This window comes from Rhinolophus hipposideros (genome assembly GCF_964194185.1).
Source record: "Rhinolophus hipposideros genome assembly, chromosome: 26".
Taxonomy (NCBI): Eukaryota; Metazoa; Chordata; class Mammalia; order Chiroptera; family Rhinolophidae; genus Rhinolophus; species Rhinolophus hipposideros.
This window is the reverse complement of record NC_138072.1, coordinates 1,401,160-1,423,327: the sequence shown is the minus strand read 5'-3', so window position 1 is coordinate 1,423,327 and position 22,168 is coordinate 1,401,160. Positions and strand designations below refer to the sequence as shown.

At 44.7% G+C, this 22,168-nt stretch overlaps 1 protein-coding gene across 10 annotated transcripts in view; it reads right to left on the bottom strand.

Moving 5' to 3' along the window:
• Positions 1-393: 393 nt before the first annotated feature.
• DDX59 (DEAD-box helicase 59) overlaps positions 394-22,168 on the bottom strand; it is a 39,911-nt gene continuing 18,136 nt past the window's right edge. Inside the window, exons 1-8 of one of the 10 annotated variants that reach the window (XM_081038958.1) lie at positions 13,097-16,921; positions 11,300-12,127; positions 10,003-10,170; positions 8,471-8,560; positions 5,044-5,295; positions 4,197-4,349; positions 3,559-3,687; positions 394-901 (exon numbers count right to left, since the gene is read on the bottom strand). In XM_081038958.1, coding sequence (XP_080895084.1) covers positions 638-901; positions 3,559-3,687; positions 4,197-4,349; positions 5,044-5,295; positions 8,471-8,560; positions 10,003-10,170; positions 11,300-12,112 — 1,869 coding nt within the window. In that variant the 5' untranslated portion in view covers positions 12,113-12,127; positions 13,097-16,921 and the 3' untranslated portion in view covers positions 394-637. Of the gene's footprint in view, positions 902-3,558; positions 3,688-4,196; positions 4,350-5,043; positions 5,296-8,470; positions 8,561-10,002; positions 10,171-11,299; positions 12,301-12,634; positions 16,922-22,168 lie in introns of those variants that run through there. The other 9 variants (XM_081038959.1, XM_081038961.1, XM_081038957.1 and 6 more) reach the window with 9 other exon arrangements.

Below are 22,168 nucleotides of genomic sequence, written 5' to 3'. Positions count from 1 at the left end.
CTAATATGCTCAATTGAATCAGCAGAGACATTAACATAACACAGGAATTGCAAAGCAACATTAGCATAACTTGACATTAGTTTGATAAGCAGCCGATGTTAAATATAAATTTATGTTCACGGAGCTGAAGGGAAGACAACAGAATAAAAAAAGATAGTTCATACTTATCTTTTCAAAGTTGCACTGATCATGTCTTCCACTTTCTATCATCACTTCCTTATTCCTAATGTTCATTTATTCAACACTAATCCAAGTGCCAACACGCTTGCAGGGCGATGGGGACAGCAAACAAAAGAACCGAAATGCTGAGTCAGACGCCTTGTGGTGCAGGTTTCTGGTTCTGACAGCAGCTCCGAGGGATAGTAATTTAAAAAAAAAAAAAAAAAAGGCTTTGTCCAGAGAGAGAAAAAAAATTATTTTATTTAGCAATTCATTTTCTGATGTTTTTAATTTATGAGAATTTAAGAGGAAAATAAATATGATATTGCTGTATAAATTTGATGGTCCATTAAAAATTGTTAAGGCTATTTTAAATTTTATTTCATGTACATGTCCCGTTTATCAAACCACATGTGAAAATATACAGAGATTTCACTGACAGTACACAATGAAAACATACTCCAAGTGGTCTAGCGAATCACTTTTGAGAATTGCTTTTATCGTGTTTCCTAATAATGTCCATAAGATTGTCGCTTGTGACCAGAGCGCTGTGTGTCTGTTTGTCCCTCTGCTGTTCCTTCCTCTTCTGGTCATGGAGGTAAGGCGAATTCAGCAACTGCGGCGGGAGGATGGAGCCCGTGGGCTTCACCCTTTTTGCGACATCCCAGAAGAGTCGCTTCGAGTTGTTATTGATGAAGGTGATGGCTGTTCCGGTTTGACCTAATCTTCCCACTCGCCCAACCTGAAATGAAATGCAAACGGCATTTTCAAAATGTTCATATAAAATCTGAACGTCCCTTGAGCGAAAATGAAAGCTGGTATTTCAAGAGCCTTCCCTGAGATTAACATCCACTCAGACAGCGTGTTTTGCATAGTACATCTCTGTATTTGTGAGGTCGGTTTCGTGGGCTGCACCAGCATGGTTTTAATGACACAGTCCAAGTAGAAAATAAGAAAGCAATCACATGTAATAAAAAGCATTGTTTGTGAAACTTGTGTTTCAGTGATGTGTGTGTGTGTGTGTGTGTGTGTGTGTGTGTGTGAGAGAGAGAGAGAGAGAGAGAGAGAGAGAGAGAGAGAGAGAGAGGGGAAGAGATAAATCAGGAATGAGAATGGCTGCTAAGGGGATGAGAATGGGGTTTCTTTCTCAGGTGATGGAAATCTTCTAAAATTGATTGTATTGATGGTTGTACAGCTCTATGAATACACGAACACCACTGAATGCACAATTTAAACAGATGAGCTGTAGAGCATGTGAATTACATCTATTGAGACATTTATTCTGAGATATTTTCTACTGAGATTTAAAGCTGTTTAAAAACAAAATAACTGCAAGTCTCCAAACTCTAAAAGACAACTGACATTAACACATGAAATTGTTTCCCCAGAAGCTCCCATCCCCCAAATTAAAAAGCAGACACATGGGAGTAGTTATTGTAATTTAAATATATATATATCCTTTGACCGAGAAGGACTCCTACTAGGAACTTGTCCCACAAACAGCTACCTACGAGGATGTTCACTGCAGTGTTATTTCATAAAAAACCCTGGAAACATCTAATTGTCCAGCAGTAAAGGATTTGTTAAGTAAATCACAGGACATCTGTACAATACACTGCCATGTGGCCGCATAAGGAGAAGCAGGCAGATTAAAGAAGTAAAAACATTTAAAGAGCTCAGAACGGCACCTTGCCAAAGAGAAAGCACTCAATACATATCCACATTTACTAATTGGTATCTACTGTGCATGCTGATAAGGAAAGACAGCTAACATATACCGTGTTTCCCCACAAATAAGACCAGGTCTTATACTGTATTTACCCAAAAATAAGACCAGCCTTATATTCATTTTTGCTCCAAAAGACGCATTAGGGCGCATTTTCAGGGGATGTCTTATTTTTTCATGTACAACCATCTACATGTATTCAAATACAGTCATGTCATCTTCTTCTGGAATATCATTATAATGTACTAAATGTGTCCATCTGGCTGACGATCTTAACTGGGGCTTATTTTCGGGGTAGGTCTTATTTTTGGGGGAAACACAGTATTTAATACAGAAAGCCAGGCAGGCAGCAGTAGGTATTCTGTGGTCCCAGTGGTGTAACAAGTGTAACAGGGCACACACGTACGTGTGTACAGGCACACATGCATTTCTATTTTCTGCAATGGGAACTCTGGGGACGACTCAGAGGGCGACCTTACAGACTTACTTTTCACCTTCTATCTTTTGTTATTTGTAGTATTTGTTATTGTGCGTGTGTGTACTTCAATCATTGAAACAAACAGAAGCATCCAGATACAGAACTAAGAAAGCAGAAAGAGCTCGGGCCATCCTGAGTCAAGGTTAAGAGGTCCACATACGTCACCAGCCCCTGAACCCTCACTCGCTGCATAACATGTCAGGTGTTCTGTGTTTTAACAATAAACCCCAGGGTTAATCTGGGGACAGCAAGAAATGGTTAGGTAATTGTAATCGGCACACTCTACCCAAGAAGCATAGATGCTTCCTAAGTATTTTAATGCTTTAGAAAGAGTTCCATCCACAATTACTAACCGTGTGGAAGAAAATAAACTTTGGTTGTTTGAACAATCAATTCCGGTGGGACAGTGAATTCCCTGGTGTGCAGCTAAGTGAGGGGATGGGGCAGCAGGGAAGGAGGGAAAGAGAAAGGGAGGGAGGGAGGGAGGACGCTGCTGTCATTGAGTGGAAGCAAACATCACAGTGACAATGTGTCCAGGGCCCTAACAGCCCTTCAGTGGGCGATCCAGGTCAGCATGGCACTTGGGGGTGATTCGAAGAACATCAGAGAAAGGCTTTCCTTGAAGAGTCTGTAAGTGATGCCAGAGAAGGGAGACAGGTAGCAGCAGTGAGATAAGGCAGTGCTAAGAGGAGGCTCTATTTCTGCCAGAAAAAAGAGCTGCTGTTATCGTTGGCAGCAGAGGGAAGAAACAAAACTATAAAAGGTGAAAGACGAGAACAAACAAGGATACGAAGAGCAGATGAAGACAAGATTCCTAAAAAAACAAATACTTTAACAGATCCATTTTATTTTGGCCCGATATATCTACTTCAACAAAGCCCCTTTTTTTTTTCCTGCTATAAAAGCCATTTAATGAGCTCACTGAAGAAAATAAAAAATATAAAGGAAATAAAAAGAAACCCACGACTTAAAAACTTTTTCAAACTAACGTTTTAGGGTACTCTTTCCAATTATTTTTTAAATGCATTTTAGGCATACGTAGTTTTTAAAAATAAAACTTAGTTGATGTATACATATTTTAAAAGCAAAAAACTGTCGTTCAATGGCCATTACAGAACTTGTTTCTTTTTTCACCCCGTTCCTCTGACACCGCCTTGCCCTGGGAAACCCGGCTGGAGGTGGACGAACCCTTTACCTGATGCACATACTCATCCATGCTGGGAGGCATGTCGAAATTCACCACCAGTCTGACGCTGATCAGGTCCAGGCCCCGACCCAGGACACCCGTGCTCACCACCACCTCGTGCTCTCCGTCAAGCAGCCCCTGGCCAAAAAAGCAACACAATTCATTCCTCGCACGGAGCCTGTGGGGTCGTCTATAACCCAGACAGCTTTCCTTTTTTCAGTGCTCTCTGCAGTGTTGTTGCTGTGGTACCTTTGCAGGAAGCAAAGTCTGAGGACACCTGAGCACTGCACGTAATGGAAGTCCCTCCCGAGCCCCATACGAGGCTTCCTACGAGTTACCCAGGCACACCTTTCCCACAGGTGAGGTCTGCTCCCTCCAGCCCAAAGTGGCCTGCGTTCAGAAATGGTGGCTTCTGATGAGCCATCGCGTCAGTACACGATCCCCAGGGACCAGGCTGACTGCTCCCCAGACACAGAAGCCTGGACAAGAAGAACGGTCAGCTTCCCGGCCACTGCGTGCATGCCTCAGCTTCTCAGTCGTGAAGAGGAGGTCTGCACTAACACCAGCTGTACTACGGTAGGGTGTGTCTCGAAATGAGGCAAAACAGACTTATGGGAAACAGACAGAGATGGTATCGCGTGTCAAACCTGCAGTATGTTTTTCCTTTCAATTTGAGACTTCTCGGAATGCATAGACATGCTTTTCAGGCCTGTGATTTTCTGAACTGCCTCACTCAGGAGGTCTGCTCCCAGTCTGCAGTCCACAAATACTAGCACGGGAGGCTGAAAGAGCTTCTTATCCTGAAACATTAAAAACACGCATTTAAAATCATCCCTGTGACATAATTACAATGGGAAGTTTTTCTGAAAGCATTTAGCACAATCTGGCTACCAACAGATTTGTAAACACTGTTAAGGAGGAAAACAGGCATCTTTTGTTTAAATGAGTCTTTTCTTTAAAACAGGCACGAACAGAAGTCAGTCTACTGCCCTTTACATTTTCCTATAACTTCATTACTATTGCAAAAATAATAAAAATTTAAAATTTAAAAAGTCTTTCATAAGCCAATACAAACCACACTATCTTAATACTCTATTACTGAGTAATATATCACCTACTTAACAGATTTCTTTTTAAGTCAGTTATTGTTCAAAAAAATTCTATTTCTCAAAACAGGATAGCCAAGAAAGAACTTCTCCACCTCACCTTCTATATAAAAACCACTAAAGATTTTTGAAACAGAAAAAAGAAACATCCTTTAGAAATAATCTTGATATTTAAATGTCTTCCTATATAAAGGAAAATGAAAACCGAGTCTGTATCTAAATAGCATGTTTTCACGAATAAACACTGATTGATTCTCAGAATTCTGAGGGAGGCAAAGCAATATACCAGGGCCAAAGTCCCCAAAGCTGCGTCTAAAAACCACTCTCTGCAGAACTGTGAAACATGCAAACACCATCTACGGCAGAGCGGTGACAGCGCACTACTCACATTTAAGATTTCAAACAGTTTTTTCTTTTTGGCGGGTTCTTCGACCCACAAAATAATCTGCCGCACGCTAGAGCAAGGCAGGTTCTTTCCTCCGGCCGTGATTCTCACAGGGTCCTGCAGAAGCCGGGCAGCCAGCTGCTCGATGCTGGCTGGGATTGTAGCTGAAACCAAAACGGTCTGACAGTCATTAGGAACGTTCTCCAAAATGTCAAGCACCTGCTGCTGGAAGCCCATCTTTAGCATGGTGTCAGCCTAAAACGAGATCCATTTCAAGTCAGTGCTTGACAGGAAGACCCAGAGCCACCCAAGAAAAGACTGACAGAATGAAGAACATAAAAAACTAAAAGCTCTTACACAGAGAAATACGCCACAATGTCAAAAGATGAAAGTTCAACTGGGGAAAAGATACACTTACATAAAATGACATATAGTGTAACTATATGTTTACAATGATATACAACTTGGAAAAAGCCAGAGGTAAACAGAGTCAGAGGTAAACACTGGCGTCCTTTAATCAAAAAAAAAAAAAAGACATCTTCCTCAAGCTTTTCCGGGAAGTGTTCTGTTTTTCTGCTGCAATGTCTTCATTGCTCATGTTGTCCTTAAAGCCTGACGATCCAACTCCCATCTCTCCTGCCAAAACTTCACACCTGAGGGTCCCCAGGGCTGAACATCCACTCACCAGACCTTTACTGAGCAGCTGGCAGTGGTCAATGCTTCCCGTTTATTGAGCATTTACTATGTGCCAGGCACCTTTTCAAGTGCAGCCCATGCCCTCACAACACTCCTGTGAGGTAGCACCACGATGGTCCTGGTTTTACAGACGAGGAAACTGAGGCACATTACCTGGTGATCAGTGAAGTGGCGGAGCTGATGTGGACCCTGGTGATCTGACTCCAAACCTACACCATCAACCCTGAGCTGCGTTGTGCTCGGTCATTAAGGCCCATGAAGAGACCCCACAGTCACAGAACTTAGGGCTAGATGGGAAACAGACGGGCCAACCAGAAGTTACTGTATTAATCTACTTGAAATATTGTATATTTAAATTACAGCACATGGCATATTGGCCCAGTGCTCCTTCAAACTCGTATTTTTCTTTCTTCATTGACAGGAGAATACCTTTTCAGATTCCTTTCTCTTCTGATCAATCTCTATATAATGGACAATCTATATGGTAGACGATCTTTATGTGATGGACAATCTGTGTATGACGGACAATCTCTATACAGTGGACGGTCTCTATATGATGAAACAATGGCTTCTCCCTTCTTCAGGGACGTTGTTCGTTCTCAGTTCCTCTTTGGTCTCTCAGACAACTTCTTTGTTTACTGACTCATCTCCAAACACCACCAGCCAGACCCTCAGACCGTCTTTGTGTCTAACCTTCTTTCCTTAGAGAAACCAGTAGGTCTCATCGATTCTAATGCACACCTCATATCTACAGAGTGTTTCCCTTTGTCCATCACTCACATGACATTCGATACTTCTAATACCAAACTCGATATCATTACCAAGCCCTAACCCTTACCCCCTGACCCTTTACTAAGATGAAAGGCACACTCCTAACTTGCCCAGTCACCTCCGCCGGCGTCTTCCTCGCTCATATTCAGTCATCGGAAGACTCGTAAAGGACAGTGACTCTCAGACACAACTCTTGATGCCGACTGTCTCCACCTGTCCCTGACCCTCCTCACCTCTCATTTGGGCTGCTGGCTGTTATCCCACAGACTCCTGCTTTAATTTCTCTTGTGTGGAGCAAATACCCTTCCTAAACCACCACTTTCAACATGTGACACCCCGACGCAATAATTCAGAAAGCCTCGTGGTCGCCCCCATCAGGGCCAATCCCTCTATAATTTGACCCTGCCCTAACAACCCTACCTGACTTGCCCTAACTCCTCAGGGGAGACTCCAGCTGGCAGATCGCGTTTCTGTCCCCTCCGCATACTTCCTTAATCTCTTCATGTAGAGACGTGATACGTCCTCCAGTTTTCTCAGTCTTCTTCCATCTAAATGCCCTGATCAAATCCCATCACCTCGGAGAAGCCAGTTTTTACGGGGCCAGTCCACTTATCCTCTCATTTCTCCTTCTGATCTTATTTGTCCAAAACAATTAGCATCTCCTACCCAGTCCTATTATTTCACTAACAGCTTAGATCAGGGTGCAGGAAACTAGCTGGTTGCAGGGCGAATTCAGACCTTGACTTGTTCTTGTAAATACAGATTTATGGGAAGACAGTCACTCCCACTCCTTTGCCTGCTGTCTAACTAAGGTTGTACCGGGTACTTACAGCAGAGACCACTCGGCCCCCAAAGCCTGAAATTACTACCCTTTTGTTTTTGTGCCTTAACACTGAGCACAGAGCAGAGGTTTCCTGTCAAACCTTGATACTGACGAAAGTGAAAATGCTGTCAAGAGACGCCAGCACGAAGGAACCCTCACTTTAAGTTCTATACAAGGACCATTTCGCAGGCTCCTAAGATGGGGACATCAGAGCATGGGCTTAGAGCAGAGGGGAGCCTGAGCGGACGGTCAGGGTGGCAGCACTTCTGATGATAAGCAGATGCCGGGAGCCAGCTCCACCAAAAGGCCGCGCCCACACAGCGCTGAATAATATTACTTCTCACTCTACAGGCATTTGCAGTCCCCAGGGCACTTTCCCAATTTTGGCGTCATCCTAGGCCAGTCTGGAAGGTCTTGTGGCAGGTGGAGCAAAGGCTCAAACCTGGGTTCTGTGGGTCCTGGCGACGTGTTCCTTCCACACCCTCTGGAACCCCATGGCTACTTACGGGCCCACCCAAGGCTGGCCAGGTTGCCCTGGCTTCTGCTCAATGCTGGCTGACACCAGGCCTCTGCTGTGTCACCGCCAGCAGGACCTGTGAATGCAGCTGGGCAGAGCACGCAGAAATGGTGCGTGGCCGGCCCATCTGACCTGGTTTTGTGTCCTCAGGCTTATTTGCAGCGGGGTGTCCTCAAAGAATAACACATCTCCTTCCTATTACTAAGTGAGAAGAAAGGGTGAAAATGCCGACATGCTCTTGTAACAGAAAATCACAACCACAGACGCCTAAGTATCATCAGCCACAACCATGTTTCCTGTTCAGTTATTTGCCGCGGATTCGTTTTTGCAGAGAACGGTGGCCAGCATGTTGACAAAGCCATCGCGGAGAAGGCAGTGCCCACAGAATCTGTGTTTTCCGTCAGTTAGGAAAAGACAGCTACGGCTTCCTTTCAGTGCTTAGCGGCAGTCTCCCTGGGAACGACCTGAAGACCCACCACTGCAGCTCAGAGAGACCCCTACACGTTTGTCCCTTGGGGAAGGAAGAAAATGCCTGAATATGCAACGAAATTATACAACTATAACATGCTTTTCGTAAATGATACAAAATTATGTGAGTGATGTTTCTGAATACCTCTACTTACTTCATCCACTACTACGATTTTCACACTGCAGAGTTCTACAGAGCTCTGTTTTATGATATCCAGGAGTCTCCCAGGAGTTGCTATGATAACCTGAAAAAAAGAGATAAAGCAAATAAAAAGATTAGATAACGTCCTCCTCTGTCCCTCTCTCGCTTCCTCTCTCCCTCCTTCCCACACTTACTGAGTGGCTAATGTGTGCCAGACACTGTGTTAAGTACTCGGAATTCAATGATGAATGTCAGACACATCTGCTCTCATGAAACTCATAATACAAAGGAAGAAACAGACGGAACAAATACATGCTCCTGTATGCAATAAATGGGGACTCTTTCCAGTCCTAGGCAACAGCGAAGCTAAACCCTACATGAGTCCTGGGAGTAAGGTCCAGGCAGAGCGAAAAGCATCCACGACCATGCTGTGCTGACAGGCCACCGTGGGAAGAGGGGAAGAGCCCAGGGCGAGGCTGACACCTCGGCAGGACCAGACCAGAAAGTCCAGCAGGCAGCTGACCGCCACTGGTTCTGTGAACTAGTGCAAATTCCTTAACCTCTCTGGGCCTATTTCATTTTTAAATTAAGAGGTTGGGCACCGAGATTTCTAAGGTTGCTTAGTTTTATAATATGTTCGTTGAAGTAGTGATTAAAAATGGGGGCTCTTTAGTCAAACAGACCTCGGTAGGAATCTTAGGTCTAGCATTCAGTAAGGGTGTGAGTCTCTATTCTCTCCTCGATAAAATGGGAATGATAATGATTACTGTGAGGATTAAATGAGGCTGCCTGGCATAAAGTATAGAGTTACAAATGACCTAATACATTCAATTCATTCCAACTTTCAAGCTCACACCAACCCAATGGGAAGATCACTGAGGGTGGTAAAATTTCAGGGTTATAAGGGCCTGTAGCCACAGAACTCGAGGGTTCTGTTTCCGTACTGAATTCAGAAATACCAGCACCATTTAAAAACTGAGTTCCCCTTTCTATTTCCTTTTCCTCCCTCAGCTGGTTTAGAAGACATAAACTTCTTTCCCATTCTCTTAGAGCTCCCCCTAGAATGTTAACACAGAAAACTTCATAAAGTCCAAAGTTAATCGAAATCTTCACCTTCTTTCTCTTTGAACAATCAAGGACCAATGCTTACCACCAATCACATCTTTCCTGCATTTCTATACTCCTGTCCGTCAGCCAGTATTTTACTCCAGTTAAACAAAACCCACAGATTGTTCATGGTTCTGACTATTTTCTTTAGTCAACGGTTACTATTTTCTTTGTTCGCCACCCCACACCAAGGAAGGGTTAGGGCAGATGTGATGATTAAAGGACAGCATGCCCGTGAAGACATCCAACAATGTCTGGCATACAACAGGCACTCAATACATGTGCTCCTTTTAGTTCCTATGTAAAAAAAATTACAAAATGACCCTGATGTGGCCACAATTGAAAGGCCACCTAAAAGCACAGGCAAAATGTCCTCAAGGAGAAAACATCCCGGCCGCGCATTGCTTTTCACAGGCATTCCGTGGAACTGGTGCTCACCTTGACATGCTGGCGCAAACGATGCAGCTGGGGGGGCAAGGGCAAACCCCCCACCAGAAGCGCCGTTTTCATGCGCGGCAGACCTCTCATCAGCTCTTTGGCTTGGCTCTCTATCTGGATGGCTAGCTCTCTCGTTGGGGTCAGAATGACTGCAGATGGAGTTGTGCTCTGCAAAGACAGAAAAACAAGTCGAAAACACCAGCACTTCATTCCTGAGGACACGGACGAATCTTCAAAGAGATTCCGGGAGCATTTCCCTTTTAACGCGTTCCCATCAGCCCACCTGGTAATGAGCCCTCTAGCCTTTCCTGCTCATTGCAGATTTTGCCTCCAAAACCCACCGTAAATGGAACCCACATCTTACATAACACGATACACAATGAACGGTAAAAATCGGGGCCACAGGGAGTCGTCTGCAATGACCAAAGTGGGAACACGGAAGGTTTGCTCCTAGTCACCGAAACCTCCAGCCATTCTTCCCGGGTCGCCCTGAAGACCCGGGTCAAGCTGGGTATTCCAAAGCCCTGAACTCCTGATCCCCCACTCTTGGCTTTTCTGTACATTCCCTTCCCCCTTCGTCCTGATAACTTACTTACATGAATATCCTGCCCTATAGCTCTGTTTTGGTCCTCCAGTGAATTTCACTTCCGTCTTGAACGTGGGCTTTCTTTTATTTTTTTCTCACATTATCTCCTACTACTCTTCAGCTTTCCCAGTTTGCCTCCTTTATCTTTATTCTCTTTGCCTACATTTTTCACTCCTTGCCAGACCTCATACCTCACAAGCATGTAAGTACTCAAAGTGTGTGTTAAACTAATTGTGTGTGAGAGTGCTTTGTACACTGCAAATGAACACGTGAGGGAAGGTAGTACTACTTTAAGATGAACCACGGATCACATTTAAGGGTAGACTATGAAACTCTACAATAGTGTTCCAACTTTGGCATAAGTCAGTTTTTTTCAAAATATAAGATCCAAGAGGCTAAACTGACATAAAAACACTGTAGATTATCAGGTCAGCAGGATTACATACCCCTTCCAATTAAAAGCTTACTCCTTTCATAGAAAATGTGTTAGAAAGAAAACGTTTTGTAAGAAAAGCAGTTTTTGAGAGCTGCAGTGAAGATCTTTGGTTCGATATAATAACAGAAGAATTCCCTAAACCGATGCTTTTCAGACATACTATTATATCATAAATGTTCAGTTTCGGTTTGCAACTTTAATATCGGTGAGTATAAAACTTGGTAAATACCCCACTCGTTTCTGAGATACATTTGCACATTTGCACTCTAACTTACCTCGAATAAAGCTCGGATGATAACAGGAAGGAGAAAGGCAGCCGTCTTTCCGGAGCCGGTGTCAGCACTGGCCAAGATGTCCCGTCCCAGGAGACCCACGGGGGTCATCTGCATTTGGATGGGGGTTGGGACTTCATAGCCGCACTCCTTCAAGTTGACGTATAAGGCCTCAGGAAAAGCACAATGCTCGAAGTCAATAATAGGCCTGGGGACACCTTGCCCTTGAACTGAAATACCTAGCTGCTGTTTGAGATTCTCCACCTGCTCTTCCTGAAGGCTCGAGATGAATGGGTGCTCTTTGTACACATAGCGAGCCTCAATCGGGGCCTCGGGCTGAGAGCCAGCTTCCTGCGGATGGCTGCACCCCAACGTCTCTTCCTTTTCCTTAACCCGCAGAAGGTGTTTCGCTTTGCACTCCAAGCTACACACATCTTCATCTGTCTTATCACAGATGTACTCTCCGTAACGGCCGCAGACAACACACACAGGCTCCCCAGGCTCTGCCCAGCGCTGTGATTTAGAAAAGGACTTAACAGGCTCTTCAGAGAGGTGGCCGTCCTCGGCGCTCTGCTCAGGTCCCACCACACAGAGCTTGGCCACCTGGCCCTCTGGACTGGGGCAGGGGCAGGAGCGTGGTTCCACGCCGGACCCGTCTGCTTCTGGGGCCCCTTCTGTAACGACGGGGTCCCCCCGATCACTGCTGCCTTCGTCCAGCGGGCCGTCTCCTGCTTCTGGTTTCATTCTCTTAGCTGCACAACTTCTGCCATCATCATGAGCACCCCTCCTGAGTTTGAGAGATCTTGGAACAAACATCCTCCGACCGACCGTCTGTGGAGGAAATTGTATAATGAGATTCATTTCACCCTCAGTCAAGTTCAAGTATAAAGGACCACAGGGTTATGCTGGAGTCGGCCTAGTGGGCCTGGGCTTTGCCTCAAGGAACAGAGAAGAATCAGGACACTCCCTCCCTCAAACTTCTCTTCCATTCACTAATTTCCTCTGCTGAAAACACAAACTCCCTGGCGTGCGGGCGCATGCGTGCTCACACACACACACACACACACACACACACACACCAGGGGGGAAACACCACACACTGCTTCACACCACCTCCTCCTGCTTACTCCCTGCACTATGAAAACCCAGAAATTCTGGGGTCATTCCGATTCTTTTCACAAAAGAAAGCAGGAGGAATACTTCACAGTGGGGTCTTTAAAATGCACACACAAAGCACGGAAAAACATGCCACCTGCATGTAACCCCTGCACCCAGGGAGCTCGTGACGTCCCCCCGCGGCGCTCGGGGCTCCACCCTAACCCTAACCCTAACCCTAACCTTCGCAGGCCTGGAAGGCAGGGCCCCCCGTACACAGCTCTGCACCCCTGCGCTGTGCTGCGTGTCACAGCCTCACGTCCACGCGGGACCCGGCGCCACGGCCCCGCCCACAGCCGCCCCGTTGTCGCCGCAGTGTTTGTGCAAAGGGCGGGGGCTGGCAGAGGGGTCTTTCCAGCCAACCTTGGGACCATCGCACACACTCATACACGTCGTCCTCAAGGATGATTCCTAGGACAAGCTGCCAGATTCCACTGCGACAGCGACACCCCAACAAAAATGCAACGGGGGGGGTCCAGAATGACTGTCCCTAAGGCTCCGGAAACGTCCCGGAGGAGGCGGACGAGCGGCTCTACGGGAGCAGAAAGGGGAACGCCAAGGCCTCCAAGCGCGACACGGAGCCAGCTTGCAGGTCCCCACTTGTCGCCGTCGCCCCCCACGCCCCCACGCCCCGACCTCCCCGACCTTCGCTCGGGGGCGCCCCTCACTCCCGCCAGCGGCTCCGCACCCAGGGCGCGTGCGCGTCACGGCGGCCGGGCACCCAGGGCGCGTGCGCGTCACGGCGGCCCGGCACCCAGGGCGCGTGCGCGTCACGGCGTTGCTAGGAGACGGGACGGGCGGGCTCCTCCTACCGCCGGAGTCCGGGAGGCCTGAGCCGCCGAGCCCGCCGCGTCCGCTGCCGCGCGGAGCCGACTCCCCGCCAGGCGCCGGGCCGGGCTTCTTGCCGAGAGGCCCACGCCGGCTCGGCCTGACCGTGGCTGGAAGGGACGCAGAGTCCACTTCTCCGGGTTTTGGGAGGAGCCGCGGTGCGCCTTGGGCGATGGGCAAGGCGGAGCCACCGCGGGAGGCGGAGCTCGGTGGGAGGCGGAGCTCGGCGGGAGGGCGGGGCCCGGGGCTGCTGTCCACGCCCCCTTCCCGGCGGCTGTCCACGCCCCCTTCCCGGCGCGGCGCTGGAGGGGACGCTCCGGGGGCGCCGAGGCCGGGACGCGGTGCAGGGGGCGGGGGGACCCCCGTGGCAGAATTGCCGCGAGCGCGTGAGCCCGGACCGTGAGCGGTCAGACCGGCCCAAAGGACGGAAGCGGCGGCGCCGGGCCTGGCACACTCGCCGAGGGGCAGTTGGCGTGTAGGGGCCGGGCCGGCCCCGGAGGCCTGGACACCCAGCCGCCGTTGGCGGGGAGGACTCTAAACCGAAGCCGAGGAGCCCCACGTGGCATCGGACGGACTGGACGGCGCTGCCCCGCCACACCCCACGCCGACACCGAGAAGGAAGGAGCAGTCCCGTTCTTGGGCCCGCCCCCCCCGGTGGACAGTCCTGTGCCGCCGCCGGAGCCACGGTCCCCACGGCCTGTGCGGAAGTGATGCGGCGGGGAGGGGGCCGGGGGGCACGACTGACGTGTGTCCGGGTGTCTTCGTATTTTAAACTGTTTTCAGCCTAACCTTGGAGGCATGTGATACACTGAATACGTACATCTTAAAGCACGCTCATAAAGCGATTGACCCCGTATCCGCGCATCTCTTGGATTCTGCTTCCTCCCTCAACCACTGTCCTGCGTTTTGTGTGTCTCTCCTTGCTGTCCTTAATAGTTTTATCATAGTTGGATACATTCCTAAACGATATATTGTTTCATTTATCTTCTCTTTTGACCTTTGTAACAATAACATGTATATAGCCTTGTGGGATTTGCTTTTATCATTCAACATTTGTTTCTTCGACTCATCTAAGCTAAGTGTAAAAGCAGGTAGCACATTGTGGGTTTGTCAAGTAGTTTGTGTGTAGTTGTTGATCCGTTTTCCTCTGGATGCTTGAATGTCCCCAGTATTTTGTTATTAGTGGCCAATTCACCATGAAGCTAATGAAATTTGAGCATCAGGGCCCCTCCCTCCCATGAGTCTCTTGGCAACGTGTTCACATGCTCACATATTTTTGTAAGCTCTGCAAAAGAAAGCTATTTAAACCATGATAGATTAGGACCACTTTCTGTTCACATTCCTTCATCATTTCTCAAACTGGGTGGTGATGGGCGCAGGCATTTGGGGGCCGAGCCAAGGCGGGCTGAGTTGGGGATGCATTTGCTACTTCAAGTCCAGTAGAATGTATCCGAGGGTTGCAGTCTGTTTACGTTAGGCCATTGCTTTTCAACCCAGACTGAGAAGGTGCAAGGACACATGGCACACCAGCTTGTGAACCCGTCCCACAGCATCCAGCACCGGAAGTGGGTACGTGCTGGGGGAGAAACATAGTGAACCGTAGAGAGCTAGAGGCTAGTCTATAAAAATTCATTACATGTGTAAAACTGTAAGCAGAGGATCCAGTTCTGACCAACACTTAGGCAATGGAAGTTCTCAGGAATGTATTCATGATTAATGATTCTAAATAAACTTGACAGTTTTCTTTCTTGTTGGGAATCACACAAAGTAAAATGTGTCAGACTCCCTGAGTTTGTAGGTCACAGACCTGTAACAGAACTGCACTGAGTCTACCTGTATGTGAAGACATGTTTTTTTTTTTTAACAAATATTAATTTAAAAAATGGTCAATAAACCATGCTAAAAGAAATTTCAGCAGTTGTTCCAATAATGTCATTTAGAGCATTTTTTCCCCTTCCAATCCAGACCAAGATCTTTTTTCTTTATGTCTGCAGAATCACTTAATAATTCTTAAGTTTCATGTAGGTAATTTTTTCAATCTTCTCTTTTGTAGTTAGGAACTTTGGTGTCTTTAAAAAGTCTTTGCCCTGCCAGGGGTTAAGGGGAGGACAGGATGAATTAGGCAGAGCTCAGAGGACTTTTAGGGCAGTGAGCATACACTGTGTGACGCGGTAACGGTGGGTACCTCATTATACATCTATCCAAACCCACAGAATGGACACCAAGAGTGAATCCAAATGCGCACTACGGACTCGGGTGATGATGAGGTGTGAACGTAGGTTCATCAGTTGTAGCAAATGTACCATCGGGTGGGGCTGTTGGTAATGGGGGGCTGTGATGTGAGGGGGGCCAGGGGTATGTGGAAAATCCTGTACTTTCCACTCAATTTTGCCGTGAAACTGAAACTGCTCTAAAAAATAACGTCTATCAAAGAAAAAGATCCTTGCCTACCCCCAAGTCAGAAAGGTATTTCCTAGAATTTGAGGAGAAAGTTTTGCCTTTCACCTTTAACTCATTAATCCACGTGGAACTGGTTTTGTCTGGTATGGAGTAGGGACCTAGTTCCTGTTTTCCAGATGGCCAGCCTATTGTCTGAATATCCAGTATTAAGGAGACTGCAGTGGTCTGCAATGCCATCTCTGGTCATCCATCAAGGTTCCCAAACGCACAGGTCTGTTCTGCACTCACCATTCCTTCCAAGTTGTCTTGGAAGTTCCAAGTTGCGCCAGTGCCTGACAACAGTGTCTTCATTACTGCACCTTTGTAAGTTTTGCTGTCCGCTGGAGTTCTTCAGGAGTGTCTAGGTTGTACTCTTAGCCCTCTGTTCTTCCATATACATTTGAGAATCAATTTGTCAGTTTCCACAAAAAAGCACCGATGTGATTATGACTATAAATGCATTCATTGTATAGATCAACTTGGGGGGGAGATGAGATGTCTACAATACTCTCTTCCTGTGTATCTCTAGTTATTCAGGTTTTCTTTAATGATTTCCATAGAATTTTCGAATTTTCTCCAGAGAGGCTTGCCCTTCTTTGGTCAGAATTATTCCTAGATTCATTACTGTTTATATTATTAAAAGTGGTTTTAAAAAATTTATGTTTTTGAATTGCCAGCTGGTTTCTAAAAATGAAATTAATTTTCACATATTGACATTATATTCACCTTGTTAAATGGTCTTTATATTTCTAATGTATAGATTATTTTTCATTTTCTATTTAGAGAGACACATCTTAAGTAATAACAATTTTGTTTTTCCTTTTATTTCTCTTGTCTCACTATGCTGGCTACAATCTCCATTCCAGTGTTGAATAAATGTGATGAAAATGTGATGACTTTAAAATAATTCACATGTTTCCTCATTATGAACAATGTGTATTGCAGGTTTTTCAAATGCCCTTTATTAAATTAAGAGAGTTCTCTTTCACTCTGGATTTGCTAAAGGTTTCATCACGAATAAGTATTGGATTTTATCAAATGCTTTCTCTCTCTCTTTTTTTCACTTTGTGAGATCAACAAAAGGCTTTCCTCCCCTAATCTATTAAAATGAAGAATAATGTTTTTAACTCAAAATATATTTGTATTTATATTTTTTACATATACATTGATTGCATTGTGGCCAGAGAATAAATATGATGTTGATTCTTCAAAGTTTCCTGAGACTTGCTGTCTGAGCTAGTCTGTGGTCAGCTTTTATAAATGTTCTAACACAGAACAGAATTTTTATTTCATCAATAGACGGTGCAGTGATACATTCAAATAAATCCAGCTTGGTGGTTCACATTTGCTACATTTCACATGTGCTGATCTGTATGCCTCTCGCACATTAGTCGATAAACCAGATCAGTCATCCCCCATGACAGTGGTGGGTCGGTCCATTTCACCTGTCGTCCCAGAAATGTTAGTTTTGTGTATCTGGGGGCCATTTTATTTTAGAATCACTACTTGTAAAACAAAGTGAGCATTAATATGTCATAGAACCTTAGACTTGAATGCAGTCACCAAAGTTCAACCACAGCCTAGAGGCAGCGAGCTTCCCGCCTTACTGGGCAGCCCGGTTCTTCACTGGAGACCTCTGCTTGATTGTAATTACCATTCATTAGGCTCTCTGAAAGGCCAGGCATTATGCAAAGCATTTCACAAACACTGTTATGTTTAATTCTCAGTACAACCTTGATTTTATCCCCATTGTACTAGTGAAGCAACTGGCCCAAGGTCACACACAACCTAGTGGAAGAGCAGGAAGTAAGCCCAGTCTGCCTCCTAAATCCACTCGATTATGCTGCCAAGTTCTTCTGTACGTTGGGTTTACAACCATGTCCCTTTAATGTTCCATCAAGAGACCTGGTTCTAACCACTATTTTCACTGTTCCAAGCATTCCCAATCCTTTGGAAACTTCCTAAATAACTCAGGCTAATATGTGTTCCAACTGTCATCAGTTTTCTCACAGAAGCTTTGGACCTTGCCATTCACGTTCTCACTTTTGGACAACTAATCGGTCTTTACATGTGTCATGCTTCCTTCTTCATGTGCAGTCTAGTGAGTTCCAACTCATTTCTGCATGTGCGTTAGGCATGCTGCATGGAGCCTTGTACTTCTCATCAAGCCCTGCGTCTTTCGAGGTTACTAAGTTTAACCTCAGTACAAAGCAGCTCTCACAAGTACCTCTAACCCTTGAATTCAGAGCTCAGATTTGGATTTCCAATTAGGTCTTCATCAGAGCACAGTCTAATTAACCTAAACTGCTAATTCTGTTTTCTTCACAAACGTCTTCACCGACATGGTCTGATGATGGTCCTTGAATGGTGGGGCCTCGGGAAGCCTTACTGTAGTCATTCCCATGGAAACCACACATGGCATTACTAATACATTCCTGTTGTGATTGATGCTTTATGGCAGGGAGGGGCAGGAAAATGTCCAGGGTGACTCACTTAGACAAGAGTTGTGGAATGCATACATCCTACATGACCATTCCAGGAGTTTGCCTTAAGCTGTGTCTTAGAACAGGAAATGCTGCAATAACGTGAGCTGACCTATAAGTTATTCTTACGTGCTGTTGAGACATGTACAGAAATAATAATGCCTATCATTCTTCATCCCAGGGAACTTCAGCCTCACACCCATTAATTTATACCCACCCCTTACTCTTTGAATATGTGAGGCTTGGAAAACCTGCATAAATTTCCATCACAGTGAAGACCAGAAAACACAGGATGACAGAATTTGGCTGCCTCCCATTTTTTCTTTTCTTGCATCATCGAACCAGAGCACAACCAGGACCCCCTATTTTCTTCCTTTGGTACCTTTACCTGATAAGTATTATGACAAAGACTTCAAACTCCAAAAATTGAATTTTTTACTCATTCAACAGATTTATGTGCTCTACCATGTAGCAGGCTGGGAATACAACGAGGAACAGAAAACACAGTGTATGCCCACACGGAAGCTTCCAGGTGTGGAGGGGAGATGTTACAAAGAGCATGCAGTGCTCAGGGAAGTACAGATGTCACAGAAATGCCTGGGATGGACACATAAACCAGACGCGGGCTCAGGGAAAGCTGCCCAGAAAAGTGATACGGGAAGTGAGATCTGAGCGCTGAACGGGAATTGGAACAATTAAAACAGGAAAGAGAAGAGGAGGCAAAGGCCCTACATGAGTGTAGGGCATATCGTAGGAACTAAAAGGAGTCCAGTATTAGTCTACTTAGGTCAAGTTATGCTGCTGTAACAGATGATCCCACAGTCTCAGTGGCCTACCAAACAAAGGTTTGTTTCTTATCCATGCAGCAATGCAGAGAGAAGCTTGTAGGGGGTGCTATAAAATGACTATAAGGCTATAACGAGGTAGGAAGCTGAGGCAGTGATTCAGGCTACAGAAGATGGTGGCCTGAGTTCAGGCAGTGGCAGTGGGGATACAGAGAAGTGGAAAGAGTCAAGAGATACGTAGAAAGTAGAGTCAATAGCTCTTCCTGATTGATTGAACATGGAGCGTGAAAGAGAAGAAGTTATGGTTGACACTCAGATTCAACATACACTGCATAGCTTTATACTAACCACAAAACATAACATGGAGATAAAAGCTTTCAAGTGATGACTTTAATACAATAGCATGATAAATATTTTATTGTTGATAAGCTTAGAAATGTCTTCCTACTCTACTCAAATACATCATAGAATTTATGATCTCAGTAATCAATATTATTCTTTTGGCCCAAACTCCTGACATGGATATATTCATAGAAGTACATCGTTCTCGACAGTGAAGCTGCCAGGATGTCAAACTAGGAGATGCCTTGTTAAGACCAGGTCTAGTTTACAACTCTATGTTCTTCCGAAAACTGGGACTTACAAAGATGTCATGGATAGTTAGGAAAAATAGATGGGTACTGAGCTCCAGAGTCAACTTTTGTAAACCTTAGCAAAGTGAGGCACATACAGGTTTCACGAGATTTAACCTCGCAGAAGACACCATATGAGAGCTAAGATCATTAGGACATTTAGAAACCTGATGCCAATATGGCATTTTCCAGAAGAAATTGAAACTGGATCCCTACCTCATGCCATACACAAAAATTAACTCCAAATGGACAGACTCAAATGTAAGACCTAAGGTTTTAAAACTCTTAGAAGAAGATATAGGAATAATCTTCATGACCTTGGGTTAGGCAGAACCTTCTAGATGTAACACCCCAGGCACAAGCATCAAAAGACAAAATAGAGAAATTTAAAACTTTGGTGCTAGAAATGTTGCCATCAAGAAAATGAAGACAACCCACAGAATGGGAGAAATGATTTGGAATTCATATATCTGACAAGGTTATCCAGAATGAAGATATCTTACAACTCAACAACGAAAAGAAAAATCACCCAATTTTTAAAAGGGCAAAGGATCTGAATAGACATTTCTCCAAAGAAGACCTACAAATATCCAACAAACACATGCCAAGGTGCTCAACATCACTAGTCATCAGGGAAATGCAAATCAAAACCACCATGAGATACTACCCTACACCAAGTAGGATGGCCATTTAAAAAAAGAGAGAGCGAGAGAGAGATACAATAACAAGCGCTGACAGGATGGGAGAAACTGGAACCTCCATACATGCTGATAGAAATGATAAATAGCCATTTTGGAAAACAGTCACAGAATTACCATATGACCCAGAAATTCCACTCCTAGATCTCAAGAGAACTGAAAACAGATGTTCAAACAAAAACTTGTACGTGAGTATTTATAGAAGTGTTATTTACGATAAGAAATAGAAACAACGCAGTGTTCATTACAAATAGATAAACTAAATGTGGTCCATCCACACAATGGAATATTATTCAGCAATCAAAACTTACGTACTCATACACGCTACAACATGGAACTTGAAAACATTAAGTTTAGTGAAAGAGGTCAGTCACAAAAGACCACATATTGTGATTCCACTTATGATATATGAAATGTCCAAAGCAGGCAAATTAGTGGTTGTCTAGGACTGAAGGGGGGAGGGGGGTAGGAAAAATGGGGAGTGACTGCCAATGGGTTTCTTTCTCAGGTGATGAAATGTTCTAAAATTACGTTGTCGTGATGGTTATATAACCCAGTCAATATACTAAAAACCATTGAATTGTACACTTGGACTGGGTGAATTGGATGGTAGGTGGATCTCAATAAAACTTTTAAATAAAGATTTTAAAGGTGCTATTTCTGAACGGTGGACTTACGTTGATTTTTTTTTTTTTAATTTTTATTGGGGAATATCGGGAAACTGTGTTTTTCCAGGACCCATCAGTCGTTGTCCTTCAATCTAGCTGTGGAGGGCGCAGCTCACTGGCCCATGTGGGAATCAAACCAGCAACCCTGTTATTCAGAGCTCCAGCTCCAACCAGTTGAGCCATCTGGCCGCCCCTATGTTGATTTTTATCTTTTTGTTCATCTATGTCTTCCACAGTGAACGAGTGTTTCTAGTTGTAAGAGAAAAGAAACAATGTTATTGGTTTAAGTGCTGTATTTCAACAAGGTAACTTCTTCGAATTAAGTGCAGAGCTCTCTGGGTTTAAGACCATTAAGTTAAGTAATTGTCCCTATTATAAGAAAATGCTCCTTATCCCTTGCCATTTCCTGCATCTCTATTGTTCTCTACTGTAAAATAGAGGACGTTTTTTTTTCCCCTTCAAATAAGGAAATCTGTGGGTGGTTCTACTTTTTTCGTTTTCTGTGCTGATTCATTTCAGGCTGAATGCCTTTCCGTTTTCGATGTTTCATTGTCTGCGGCCTCGCCAGAACCTTCTGCACTTTAAAAATCTCAATTTGGGTGGAAATACATTCAGTGCGGTTTCACAAATTGAGTTTAATACTTTCAGCCACTTTAGCCGACGGCATTATTGCTCCATCCCTCACCCCATGACCAGGTACCATTTGGTTATAATCCCTTAACAATGATAAAAGTAAGCAACAAGGAATACCTGTTGCAGAAAAAAATCTTAAATTTCGATTTGACAATATAATAATGTACTGTGGGAATGAAAATGATTGTGTTGGATTATAAACCGTCTAAAACGTTATATAAAACTATTACAAAGAACTGGGGATTTTCTCTTTATTATAGCATATGTTAATATGTTAATATGCTATAATAATTACTTTATTGCAGGTGGGTGGATTAATCAGCATTAGATTAATTTGGTGTAAGGAAAATAAGGTTTCTATAAATAGGCAAGTATCAATTTGTATGTCTATAATTTCTTAATGTGAGGGGGAAAACCTATACATTTAGCCTGAGAAGTATATTGAGTAGGAGAAATGGTAGTATTTTTCTTTTAGGAGCCAAATTATAATTCTAAAAATGTATAAATAAAATGAATGGGAAAATTGCATCTTTCCTATACAGACTGTAACT